This window comes from Lissotriton helveticus, chromosome 2_2, assembly GCF_964261635.1.
Source record: "Lissotriton helveticus chromosome 2_2, aLisHel1.1, whole genome shotgun sequence".
Lineage (NCBI taxonomy): Eukaryota > Metazoa > Chordata > Amphibia > Caudata > Salamandridae > Lissotriton > Lissotriton helveticus.
In genome coordinates this window covers 183,940,468-183,954,273 of record NC_136060.1, presented here as the reverse complement: position 1 = coordinate 183,954,273, position 13,806 = coordinate 183,940,468, and the positions used below count along the sequence as shown (strand labels likewise).

Below are 13,806 nucleotides of genomic sequence, written 5' to 3'. Positions count from 1 at the left end.
CTTGATGTTCAGCAGTGCGCGACTGGGCGTTTTACACGCCTCAAATGGGAGCTTGGCTTGCTCGGCATCAGTACGCCCCATGGCGCAAGGTATCCAGGAAAATGGTAGAGGCCGTTGAGGGGATCTGTTGCCTATATCTCAACAGGAGGTAAGAGGCCACCAACGCGCCACTAGTTGCGGGAGTGGCAGGGCAGGCAGCGTCTGTGCTTAAGAGGAGGCACTCAACAGCCGTCGCGTCCCCAGCAGCAGATAATCCGCCCAAGCAGGGCAGTGGACCGTTATGCAGGGTCGTTAGTAACAGGCATCCACGAGGCATCAATGGAAGGGGGAAAGGCCGTGTCACAACCCCGGCAGCGACGAACCCAGCAGCAGCAATAACGTGGATACAAGGCCCTAGAGAGCCAATGGCAGTGTCCTCCACCTTTCTTGCCACTAACGTTTTGCGTGGTCCCACCGCAAGTCCTTCGCAACTGGGAGTATGGTAGTCTCCAGGAGATCAGGCCAGATGTAAGATGGAACGCTGAGCAGCAGTGTGGGCCTGGGGGGATGGAGGGAGGGAGCAGCGGGTATCACTACTTCTTCAGGCAGCGTGTGGTGCCCCATGACGAATCCGGCCTCGCCAAGGGTTGCAAAATGGCGGGCGTCCCCGCAGCGGTCAAAGTCAGACAAAATAGTCCGGATCGCTCAAGAGAGGCCCACAGGATGTGAAGCAGTCCAATCTCGGCAGCGATTCAACTCAGGAGGGGGTAGCAGGATGCAAAGTGCGGCGCGTACCTTCAGGCCTCCGCGGACAGTCTCCAGCCGCGCCTCCGCAGCCGGGCAGGTGTCGGCGCCCCCCGTGTCACAAGCGCCTCCCCTCAGCCGGTCAGCAGGGTCCGCCGCAACTCACAAGCCGCAACAACCAGGGAGCAGCCCGCTGTCACGGTGACAGCGCCCACCGCACTCCGCGGCCACCACGCTCTCCCGCCACAGGATTCCGCAGCTCAGGTGTCGGGCCCACAGAGCCGCGGCCTCTCCTAGTCCGCACAGGCCGCCACAGAGCCTCAGACGCAGCCCAGCACTTTCCGCTCTTCACCGCCGCAGGCAGTACTCCGTCACACGCCAGGCCAGGATGGCAAAGGTGGCATCCCCAGAGGCAGCACAGACTCAGGAATCGCGCAGAGCAGGTAAAGGTGCAGAATATTAATACAGGATAGACATATTGAATGATTTTTGGCTCGGTAGGGCTGGAGCCTCACAGGCGTGCGGCCATCATGGTCGTGCGCCACCTAGCGCCCCCCGAATATCTCAAAATCTGATATGTACATTTAACCTTTGAAGAAGTCAACAATAAAAATAATTGTAAAAAAAAAACCATGATATCTCCACCCCACCAATCAAATGTCAGGAGCCAGTGTTGCAATGCAGCTTGTATTGAATTTGAAGAGCAGCTGACACGTGTTTCGTCACACAAGTGATTTCTTCAAGGCTTGTTGTCTGGTCAAGTAGTCCTGGTCTCATTGCGCAATATACTTCACATATTAAAGTATCCAGATAGAGTGCATGACTCTCCCGGGAAAGGGACGTTCCAGCACTAGCAGCAGAGAGAGGAAGATCAAAGAGGAAGCATGGAAAACAATAGCTGGGGCATGGTAAGATGAACACGGAGATTGATAAACTGGATGTTAAGGCGAATAGCTGCAGTTTGAGGAAAAAAACATCCTTAGGTCTACCAGTTATGTTTGATCCTGGCAATCACAAGCTAACAGTGTTACCACAAATCAATTTAGTATAAGAGAGGGGCGCAGTGAGGTGTGGAATGTGGTAGAGATGTTAATTTTCTTCAGGATCAAAAATTATTTTATAAATTCACATTTGGGGCCTTAGAGATAGCCATAAGTATGAGGACAGAGAGAAAGCTGATAGGAACTCTGAAAGCAGCACTGAGCATTCTGCAGGATGACATCAGGGGGAGCTCTGCCAGATGGAATGTGGAGGTCTTTGCTTCGATTAGGCATGGTTGCTAAAGGGATGCTGGGAATATTGATCACTAGGACTTCAGTTGTAATGGTCACAAGGGACACGCATGAAATCCCTAAGAATTCTAGGAGGACTGCTCTTTATGCTTGCCTTTCGGACGGTAAAGAGCAACACTGCTCTCTGCTGTGGCAGGAAAGGTGGGCTGGGCTTGAATGACTGGCTGCTTAGGCTCACAAATTACGAACGCAAGGATGAACTTCTGAAAGGGGTCCCTCAGACAGGTCCTAGAAACAACTGGGGCTCTTTTGAGACGTATCTGAGTCAGAGATACTTGGGTACAGTTGCAGTATCAGAGAGAAGTTACAGATGAAAATGAGGAGACATTAGAAGATGGATGGCATATGCAATCAGAGCAAAGGTGTGGGTTGGAGGTTTGATGTTGTTTTGTAACATTGAAACAAACATTTATCTATGTAATCATACTAAACAAATGCAACATTAACCTGAAAAAAATCTCATACTTGAAACCTTACTGCCTTCTGAGCTCCAAGTGCATATACTCTAAAATTGTGTCTTTCAAAAAGCAACACAGGAATACACACACAGGATTTTTTTTTCTGCGACTGAAGACTTCTTTTGGCACTAGAGCTTTTTCAGTTGTAATCTACCACAGAATGTTCTGTATGCATCATTCATTTTACCATTTTAAGTACCTACTTTGACATGCCATGGAGAGGTAATAATTCCCATAATTAAAATCAACGCCTGAAGCCTTGTACTATTTTCTTTGGCCAAAGTGACACACATTTAAATCCATTTTCTCAGCTTGAGTCCCACATCCATGTTCAACCATGATTTCAATGTTTCCTATGTAGTTCATGTCACCATGAACTTCCTTATACCACTGCAAAATCAACAAGAGGGAGAGGAGTTGGCCTAACGGCTAGGGCGCTCGACCTCAGACCTGGGGATCTGGGTTCGAGTCTCGGTAACGACGCCAAAACCTCCTGTGATTCTGGGCAAATCACTTAATCTCCCCGTGCCTAAAAAATAAAAATGAAAGTAACTGGAAACGTCAAATGTAACTTAACTGGAAAAATATGTAAAGCACTCTGATACCTGATTCGGGTCTAGTTCGCGCTATATAAAACTCTGCAAAAAAAAATACTTTTGATAGTATGGGGCACAACAGTCAAAAAATGAATCTAAGAAGCACTCAAAGAGCGCTGGGGAATTTTAAATAATGCTAGAGACAAATTATCCCTCCAAACATCGTTCCTCAAGGATAGTTTCCTTCTCAAACAAACATTTGGAGCAATTCAGAACCCAGGCATTAGGTGTAAGAATGTCATACAACTTCAACAAGGAACAATCTTAAGTCAAATTGAATTATTGTTTTCAAAAGAAGTAAAATTGGCAATGCAGAATTGTGCACATTACCTTTAGGAGTTCAAGACCAGAACGAATAGCAGTGTCTGGACTTACACCTTCTTCTTCATCATCAGCTGTTCCTTCTATAGATCTATTCATCAGCTTTACAAGAGCACTGTAAAACAGACAGAGGAAAAATCACAATCAAACGGAATACTTAACCATGATGAAAAAAGCACAGAAATGCTAAAAATCTCCCTCTAAAGCCTTTCATGACATTCAAGGTTTCATAATGAATAAACTCAGTCTTTTGTGTATACACTGAATAAAATGACAATTAACCTAAGTAATGTGTGTGCAGTTTTTGACTGGCAGGCCACTTCAGGAAAAAACAGATTTTTCAAAGTAACTTCTAAAATCTGACTTTTAGAAGTTTGCAGCGACAACACAGCAACGTTGCAAAGATCATGTGAGAAAGTGGCAATATATATACTGGACTAGAAGGAAGTACAGTGTGTATAGAGTCCACCAGCCCCAGAGGTATAACAGAGGTTAAAGTCAGAACTGACCTTACTCTCCAAAGTGGTAGCTTGGTCGAGCAGTAAGGCAGTACCAGAGGACAGTGTAAAGCATTTGTTGCACCCACTCAGTCAGCAAAAGGTTTCACACACTCAAGGACTGAACTCCAGGCCAATTGTTTGTATATCCAAACATATGGTTGTTTTATTTATAAAAATATACTTTTCACGTTACGAGTACTCTCCTGTAAATACTTTGAAGATGAGCAACAAGTTTGTACACACAATCACAGGTTATCTAATAAGCAACACAGTTCTGAAACACACTAGCATTGAGCTCAATGGGTTTTTATATGAAATTACAGTTGATTACTTTATGGATTACTTTGGTAATTCCAGGACTAGATCTTGGATTCAGTCCTGGGGTCCAAGCTGAAACCAGGTTAGCAAAAACGTTTTAGTTACAGTGATGATTTTTCCTGAATATCAAGCTGTTTTAAAAGTGCACACTTAGAAACTTTTCGAGGTGATTCTCACAATGTTATTCAATGGGAGGAAATTCAGGTTACAGGTAAAATACGATTGCGTTACTTTTGTAACCCAGTGTTGTGTTTCTATCTAGGACCCTAATTCGATATTCCCGATTTATGCCCTTATGTGGTTATAATAAATAATATCCTTATAAAGGCATAAGAATCATATCCATATTTAGTAATAGCCCATGCAGTCCAAATACGGCAAGGCTACTCCCCTAGACTACTAGAAAGTACAACGCGTTCTTTAAACAAACCAAGCCTCCAGCAGCCCGGGAAATTGATTTGCACAAGAACTCCTAGAGTCCAGAAAGAACTGTTAGTTCTTAGTGACGTCTTATGTCCAACCTTACGTCAAACCCAGCACCTTTGAGGTATAAATATACCAACGTTGCCTTAAGCAAACACACGGTGGTTTGGAGCAGAGCGGCTATCTACTTGCCCGGAAGCCCAGCTGATGCGAGAGCCGAAGGAAGCCGCCCCTCCCTTTTGACGCACTGAGAAAGACGCTGTCTTTTTCTCCAGCCGAGAAAATCCAGCTCCGGTGTTTCCAGTCACCCTTGCGGGTTGCTGGCAGATCGAGTCCTGAGAGAGAGATACAAGACCTCCTACATTCTATTACCAAGGTACGGAGCTGACTAAATCCTTAATAGATTTCTTGATTCTATGTCAGGACCGGAAGCTTCAGATTATGCTTTTCTCTCTTGGCTGTTTATTCAATAGTAACCGCATAGCAGCCAGAAAAGCAATAAACATGGAAAAAATATCACAATATACCCAACATCGGGCTAATGAGAATATCAGAAAAAAATTGAAACACACTAGGGAACTAAATATCCCATCAGTCCATGTTCATAATCCTTCGATAGTGTCCACACGCCTTAAGGTAGGGCATCCATCTTGTGCTCTCTTCCTTCGCTGCTTCGCAGCCAGTTAAGTGCTTTTCCTATGCTCTCACTCGTTTTTTGTAACTGTGGGGGGTGTTTTGGGGTCTAAGCACTGTATATTTGTAGATTGGCTTAGGGGCTCTTTGTTGATATTTGCGGCTACGTTTTTATCTTTCAGAGCCCTTATTTCTTGTCGCGGGGACGTTTCGCCCCTGACGTGACTGTCCCCGAGAGTTGGGGCGTTGTTTCCTCGCTGCTAGAGGGAGCCGTCGGGTCTCGTTCTCCTCGGCGCGGTTCCTGTCAGATGGGGGCCGCGCTGAGGAGAGGAGCCACGCCGGAGCCTTCGTCTGCCGCCTCACCTTGACGCCCTGTTCAGTTGTATTGCCCCATCTCTGATTTACGCCCTTAACGGGTCTGTACTAGCGGATTACCACAGTTTACGCCTTCGGGCTGTATTTTTCCAGCACTATTAGCAGTTGGTCCGCTAGCCAGCGTATATTTTACCGAAGCGCGCAGGGGGGCGGCTTCGACCCGGTCTTCACTAAGAGGGTCTGCGCACTGTGGGAGGAGTGCTGCCTCCATATTCCCTGGCTCTCCAGTGACCTAAACCTTTGCTAGCCTTCGGTTAGCCCATACCCCCTGGTCCCTAGTGCCAGTTGTGACCTTCTGCCTTCCCGCAGCTTAGTAGAGCGGCAAGCATGGCGGAGGGGTATTATGTGGAGGAGGAGGAGACCCATCAGTATTTGGGGGATGATGAATTTTATGACGCGGTGGATCAATCCATCTATAGGTGTGTGCAGGAGATTGTGGGGCCTATGGAGGATTGACTCTCGGCCCGTATAGTAGAGGAGTGCGCGAAGCTGGCTCCTGCGCCACTGGTTCCCCCTGCAGTCTCCCCGAACACTTTGGAAGGGAATCCGCCAGCGCCCAAGGAGGCCTGCAGGGACGGTGGCTCGGGGGGGGTGCGCCGATCCCAGCCCCGAGCATTTCAGTGCACACAGGCACAGCCCCTTCCTCCCCGGGAGGGCTCTCCCCTGCGGACACCGACGACGACGATGAGTCGGTGCGGTCCTGGCACCCGTCCGGTACCGCGACCGAGTTGCCTCAGGACGCCTCAGGTATGCTTGACCCGGACGATATAATCCATCCGAGGTCGGCCGCCTGGACGCCGGGCGACAAAGTCGCGAAGTTCGTGGCGGGGCGTCTCCGCAAGCCTCTAGAGAAGGAGGCACGTAGTTGCCTGAGGGGAGAATGTCCACGTCCTACATTGGAGGGAAAGGTGGCCATGACTCCAGAGCTGGATGGGAAGATGGCCACCTTTATGGCAAAATTCGTGAAGGATCCTCGCAAGGGCATCGACCGTTCTTGGCGGTCGTGCCAGGATAAACTTTTGGATACCATAGGGCCCCTGACCAAGATCCTCGATATGGCAGAGGAGGCCAAGGCGTCTGGCTCTACGATAGCCCCGGACGTGTTATCTAATTGGGCTCAGAGGGCGGTCATTTTCTTGGGCAACTCCAACTGTGCGCTTTCTACAGAATGCCGGCGCTCGCTGCTCATCAAATTAGATCCCAAGTTAGGGGATCTGGCCTCGTCGGAGGCGAGAGCGGTGGCGCAGGGCGGCCTGTTTGGCGACCCATTCATAAAAGACTTGGGGAAGTGTGTTTCCACTTTCTCCTCCCTGTACAAAGCCCAATCCACCATCAAAAGGGTGTTCCAGCAGCGTTTCTCCAGGGGGGCCAGTCGTGGTAGGGGCTTCACGACCAGCCGTGGCGGTCAGACTCAACCCAATAAAGGGCAAGGCTCCGGCAGAGGCCAATACAACTCCTCGGCCAACTATAACAACTTTTATCCCACCAGAGGCCAATGTTTCAGAGGAAGAGGCGGCTTCAGGAACGACGCAGGAAACAGTGGTTCCCACGGTGAGTGTAATCCCTGCAGACCGAGTGCTGATAGGGGGGCGGTTAGCCTGTTTTCCGGAGGCCTGGGCGGCCATCACGAGGGACGCGTGGGTCCTTCCAACTGTGCGGGGTTTTCGTATAGACTTTTACGATCGCCCCTGCCAGCGGAACCCCCACATACGATTCTTTTCTCCAGGGAAGATGCCCGGCTGATCGACGAAGAGGTCTCGGAGTTGTTACGCAAAGGGGCCATTTGCCGATCAGCGAGACACCCCTCCGGCTTCCTCAGCAATATTTTCCTAGTGGAAAAGACGGATGGGGGCAAGAGACCTGTGATAAACCTCCGGGAGTTCAACGGCTGGTTGGTTTACAACCATTTCAAGATGGAGGGTATTCACCTCATAAGGGACGTGCCTTTGGCCAACGACTGGATGGTCCGCCTGGACCTCAAGGATGCCTATCTGGTGGTCCCCATAGATCCGCCTCATCGTCGGTTCCTACAGTTTCTCTGGCGGGACGAGATTTCCGAGTTCACGGCCCTTCCGTTCGGGCTTTCCTCGGCTCCCTGGTGTTTCACCAAACTCCTACGCCCGGCAGTGGAAGTTCTTACGAGTCGAGGCATTCGGATGATTGTCTATCTGGACGATATCCTGATAATGGCCCAATGTCCCAACAAGTTGGTGCTCCAACTCAACCCGACGATTTCTCTGCTGCAAGGTCTGGGTTTCATTGTCAACCAGGACAAGTCCGTCTTCGTACCCTCCCAGAGGATGGTATTCTTGGGGTTCATTGTGGACTCCGTGCATGCGTCTCTGAGCCTTCCTTCCCGGAAGATGGCCAAGATCCGGCAGGTGCTCCGGCAGACGATCGCCAAGTCTCACACGTCCCTACGCCAGATTGCCAGGGTAGTAGGGCTTCTATCGTCCTCAATTCAAGTGATTTTTCCAGGGCCGCTTCATTACCGGGCCCTTCAACGCCTCAAGGCATATCACCTCCGGAGGGGCCTGACTTACGAACAGTTGGTGCCTCTGTCGGAGGAAGTAAAAGGAGAGATGTCCTGGTGGCTTTCCCATTTGGAGGCGTGGAACGGCAGAGCAATTTTCGGGTCGGTTCCGGACTTGATAATAGAGTCGGACGCCAGCAGGACGGGCTGGGGCGCCCGCTGCGGAGATTTCTCCACAGGCGGCGGTTGGTAGTTAGAGGAGCAACAACTCCATATCAACTGTCTAGAGCTCCTGGCGGGCTCTTTCGCGGTCCACTGTTGGACCAAGGACTCGGCGAAGTCATGCGTGCTTTTACGGATGGACAACATCTCAGCGGTCCGTTATGTCAACCACCTGGACGGTCCTCGATCGCGGGCATTGGCGGATCTAGCGAAGGATTTTTGGGACTACTGCCTAGCCCACCAGGTCTCGGTGACGGCGGAGTAACTGCCGGGCCAAGCGAATCAGGTGGCAGATTGGCATTCGAGGTACCTGCGGGATTCGAGTCTCTGGAAGTTGGACGCGCGTGTGTTTCACTGGCTAGAGACCATGTGGGGCCCGTTCTCGATGGACCGGTTTGCGTCCCGCCTCGATTTCCAGTTGCTGAGGCTTTTCAGTTGGAGACCGGGTCCCCTGGCAGAGGCCACCGATGCGTTCCTCCAAGACTGGAATAAGGAGATGCCTTACGCTTTCCCTCCTTTTTCGATGGTGGTGAGGTCGGCGGCCCATCTTCGCTGCCAAAAAGCGGACGTGGTGATGGTGACGCCCTAGTGGAGGTCGCAAGTTTGGTTTCCAGTTCTTCTGGAACTTTCTTGGGATTCCCCAATCCTACTCCCCCGGCTTCCTAGTCTCCTTCTCAATCCGGACGGGGAGCCTCACCACCTCATCATGCAGGATTCTCTCCGCTTCATGGTGTGGCGGCTTTCCAGAGACGCTGGTCGCTCCCGGGACTTTCGGGCTCAGCTGAGTCCTTCTTGTCTAAAGCGTGGGCTGACAGTACCACAAAGAGGTACCGCTCCGCATGGTCCAGATGGGTTCGTTGGTGTCTTCGACGGGACCTGGATCCCCTGGTCGCAGGCGTCGTTCCCATCCTAAATTTCCTAGCGGAATTGGCGGCGGATGGGCTGGCTTATAGGACCATTAACGCAATGCGTTCGGCGATCTCGGCAGCGCACAAACCGTTGGGATGGGGCCCCCGTCGGGGAACATCCCTTGGTTTGCAGGCTTCTTCGGGGTGTACGTCTTTCTTTACCCCCAGAGCCGAGATATTCAGTCTTGTGGGACGTGAATGAGGTTCTAAATCTTTTTCTTTCCTGGCAGCACAACCAATATCTTTCACTGAAAGAGTTGTCGGCTAAATTGGCTATGCTCTTGTGTTTGGTGTCCTGTCGTAGGGTTTCGGATGTGCGTGCCTTGGATATTTCTGGACGAATGTTTTCCCCGGAGGGGGTTACTTTTACTGTTGGGCGCCGCACGAAGTCCGCTACAAGGTCTATCTCGTACCCGGCCTTTGTGGACGTTCCCAAGCTTTGTGTTGTGCAATGCTTGAAAACATACGAAGACGTTACAGTGGAATTCCGCCCTCCGGGCGAGAGTCAACTCTTGATTGCGCTACGGAAACCACACAAGGTGGTGTCTTCCCACACCATCGCCTGTTGGGTGCGGTGGGTGCTCCAAGAAGCTGGCATTGATACTATTTATTTATTTTTTGCATTTGTAATGCGCACAGCTACCCACAAAGGGTTTCCCGGCGCCGAGACATTATAGATGAGCAAAAGGTATGGAAAACAGAAAGTGGACAAATCATTTCTCAAAAAGCCAGGTCTTAATGTTTCTCCTGAATCTTGCATAATTGTCCTCTTTACGGATGTGAGAAGGGAGTGAGTTCCATAGGGTGGGCCCTAGATGGGAGAAGGACCTCCCTCCCATTCTTGCCAGTTTAAATCTGGGCACCCCAAAGTTGGCTGCTGATAGGGAGCGCAGATTTCGTGTAGGAAGGTAGGGACTGGCTACCTCTTGCAAATATTTAGGTGCCGTGCCGGCTTTACTCCTGAACATGAAGCTCAGGGCTTTGAACCTAACCCGGTTCTCGACCCTGAGCCAGTGAAGTTCCCTAAGGTTTTTCGATACCCTGGCGGTTTTCGGGATTTTACACAGTAATCTTGCGGCGCAATTTTGGACAAGTTGCAGGCGTCTTAGGACCGCCTGATTTGAGCCCAGGTAAAGGATGTTGCCGTAGTCAAGCCGAGATGTAATGAGTGCATTAACTACGGTCTTCTGGGTAGCAGGGGGCAGCATCCACAAGATTTTACGCAGCCATTTCATGATGGTAAAGCATAGGCCAACGGCTTTATTTGCTTGTTGTTTCATAGAAAGTGCATTGTCGATGGTAACCCCCAAATTTCTAACTCGAGTGGCTGGTGTGGGGAGGTTGCCTAAGATGGGCGGCCAGTGGGAAGAACTCCATAAATCTTTGTTTTTTCCTAAAAGGAGAATCTCAGTTTTTTCCCCATTAAGCTTCAGCTGGTTGTTAGACATCCAGCCGAAGATTTCTTGGAGACCAAGTTTAATTAGGGAAAGGGCAAGGGGATCGGATTTTGAATGAAAAAATGATTTGCGAATCATCCCCATAAGTCATTAGGGAGAGTCCAGACCTTTCTGCTAGATCAGCTAATGGGTGAAGGTTAAGGTTAAAAAACAAAGGGCTCAGAATCGAGCCCTGGGGCACTCCATATGGGGCACTAAACGTATCAGAACATGCGAGGGAAGAAGCAATCTAAAACGTGCGTTGTGAAAGGAAAGACCTAATCCATTCCAGTGCTGCACCCCGATACCATTTCTCCTGAGCGTGGCAAGTAGATTATTGTGAGAAATGGTATCAAAGGCCGTACTCAGATCTAGCAAAATGAGTGCGACCGTTTGGCCATCATCTAGGAGTTTCCTAATCCTCTCAGTTACTCCAAGAAGAGCAGTTTCGGTGGAGTAGCCTGCCCTGAAACCCGATTGAGAGGGGTGTAGGAGGGAATTGTCTTCAGTGAATGTGGTGAGGGCAGAATGGATGTGTCTCTCAAGGATCTTAGAAAAGACCGGGAGAAGAGATATGGGCCGATAGTTAGCTAAGATCTCGGGATTGGCAGTTGTTTTTTTTAATAATGGGCTGACCATGGCGTGTTTCCACAGGGAGGGGACCGTAGAGAGTTGGAGGGAAGCATTAAGCATGTCGGCAATGATGCTTAGGGAAGGATTGTCAAGTTGATTTAAGCCACTAATGGGAATCGGATCGCGAGGGGAGCATGACTTGATGGATTTGAGGAGGGACCTCAGAGTCTCGAGGGTGATAGAAGGCCAGTGTTCTAACATACATCCTTCTGTTCTCACAGGAGTGGAATCATCTTCTTGTGGGATGTTGACTGGGATATTCTTATTGACGTCAGTAATGATTTTCTCAATTTTTTCTGTGAAAAAGAAGGCCAGATCTTGGCATTGTTGGGTGTTTAGTGGGCAAGCCGCAGCAATAGATTTTTCACCCGCCAATTCCTTGACGGTATTGAAAAGCGTCCGAGCCATATTGGGAGCTGAGTTAATAGTATTTGCTACGTAGAGGGCTTTGGCTTTGATGCAGGCAGTGTGGTAAATATTCCTAGCCTTTCGATATAACTCTTTCTTTATGGGGTCATAGTTTTTCCGCCATTGCCTTTCAAGCGCTTTACACTTAGATTTTTCCACTGTCAGAGACTCGCTTAACCACGGAGCTGGGGGGGGCGATGAATATTACTCTTAAAGTGGGAAGGAGGCAGACAAACATCTGCTGCGTTCCCAAGCCACGTGTGAGTTGCGTGGGCAATACTTTCCATGTCGTGGCCATGGACAGGGGGGTTTTTGGCCAGGGTAATATTCATTTCTTCAATGTTCAACATTTTCCAGTTTCTCATGAAGGTGACTGGATGGACAGGGTATAGTTGGGAGGATGCTGCTAATGTGAGGTTAAAAAGAATTAGATGGTGATCAGACCAAAAAATAGGGGTTGTGTTTAGCCATTTTAGTTCATGCAAGTTAGAAAAAATTGGGTCTAACAGGTGGCCTGCTTTGTGTGTGGGGCCTGTATTGAGCAATGTCATATTCAGAGCTGTGAGGTCGTCTAAAAGGTTCACACAGGAGACATTGGCTAAGTCGTCAAGGTGTAAATTAAGATCTCCTATCAATGAGAAGTTTTTGGAGGAGAGATGAAAGGGTGTAATATGGCTTGCTAAATTTGCGGCCCACGAGGTGGCGTTCCCTGGTGGCCGATAGATCAAAAGAACGGAAAATGTAAAATTGGGGTTAAGGGAGATTTTAAAAAACGCAGTTTCACAGTCAGGGATGTCAATTGATTCGAGGCTACACGTGAGATCCCTACAGTAGATGATTGCAATGCCCCCGCCTACTTGCCCAAGTCTGTCCTTTCTAACAATGGCATAGTTAGGAGGGAGAGCGGTAGCCACGTCAGGCCCTGCGCCATCATGGAGCCAGGTTTCTGTCAAGAAAATAGCACTGGGTTTATTGTCTAGTAATACATTGAAAATGTCGAGTTTGTGTTGCGGTAAAGAGCGGCAGTTAACACTGTAGAACATAAACTCAGACATTTTCTGTTTTGGGGGATGGCCCTGTTTGATAGTACCGTCGCTTCTCTCTGGATAGGGTTGGAAATCAGTGATGGTAAGCGCGCATTTAGGACAGGAAAGGTTACCAATGTGAGATGGCATAAGTGTAGTGCATTCAACATTTTTCTTTGGACGAAGGGCCCTTAGCTGCTCAGAGGTCATCATTCCTGTATTTGATGGGGCTGATGTAGCATAGATCCCTGCCCTGTGACCCGGCCTGGCCCGGACGGGCTGGTCTTAGGCTCGTCTTTGGCGCGGGTTCGGCGCGGGCGCTGCGTGTACTCGCTGCGCGTCAGAGGGCATCTGGTTTATGTAGAGGACGGGTTAGTCATCAGCTCCGCCGCTACACGCTCGCCCAATCAGTGCCTGCCACGGCCTGGAAGCCGGAAGAAGGTCCTGCCCTGCACCCTCCACACAAACAAGCCTAACGCTTGGGGTGGAAACGGGGCTACAGGGGTAACGAGTGCCTCAATGGTGAGTGGATGCAAATATAATTACAAGGCCAACACACAGTGCAATTTTAAAATCAATCGTCGCAGTGAGTCTAAAAATTATTTTCGCGCTCTAACATAGATCGTTATACAGCGCAGGTCCAAACTAGAAGCATAAAAATCAGGGGCTTAGCAGTGCAATTGTAATTCAGTCACACAGCAGAGATTTGTTTTTCCACAAAGCGCTTCACCATACAATACAATTCGCGCAGCGAATGTCATCAGGGAGAGCAGGGAAAGTTAATGGGCTTATGTAGAGGACGGGCTAGTCATCAGCTCCGCCTCTACACGCTCGCCCAATCAGTGCCTGCCCCGGAAGCCGGAAGAAGGTCCTGCCCTGCACCCTCCACACAAACAAGCCTAACGCTTGTGGTGGAAACGGGGCTACAGGGGTAACGAGTGCCTCAATGGTGAGTGGGTGCAAATATAATTACAAGGCCAACACACAGTGCAATTTTAAAATCAATCGCCGCAGTGAGTCTAAAAATTATTTTCGCGCTCTAACATAGATCGTTATACAGCG

General features: G+C 49.6%; 1 protein-coding gene across 1 annotated transcript in view; it reads right to left on the bottom strand.

Moving 5' to 3' along the window:
- PDS5A (PDS5 cohesin associated factor A) overlaps positions 1–13,806 on the bottom strand; it is a 1,342,323-nt gene that overhangs the window by 696,895 nt on the left and 631,622 nt on the right. The window contains exon 18 of the mRNA XM_078678314.1: positions 3,400–3,505. Coding sequence (XP_078534440.1) covers positions 3,400–3,505 — 106 coding nt within the window. The remainder of the gene's footprint in view (positions 1–3,399; positions 3,506–13,806) is intronic.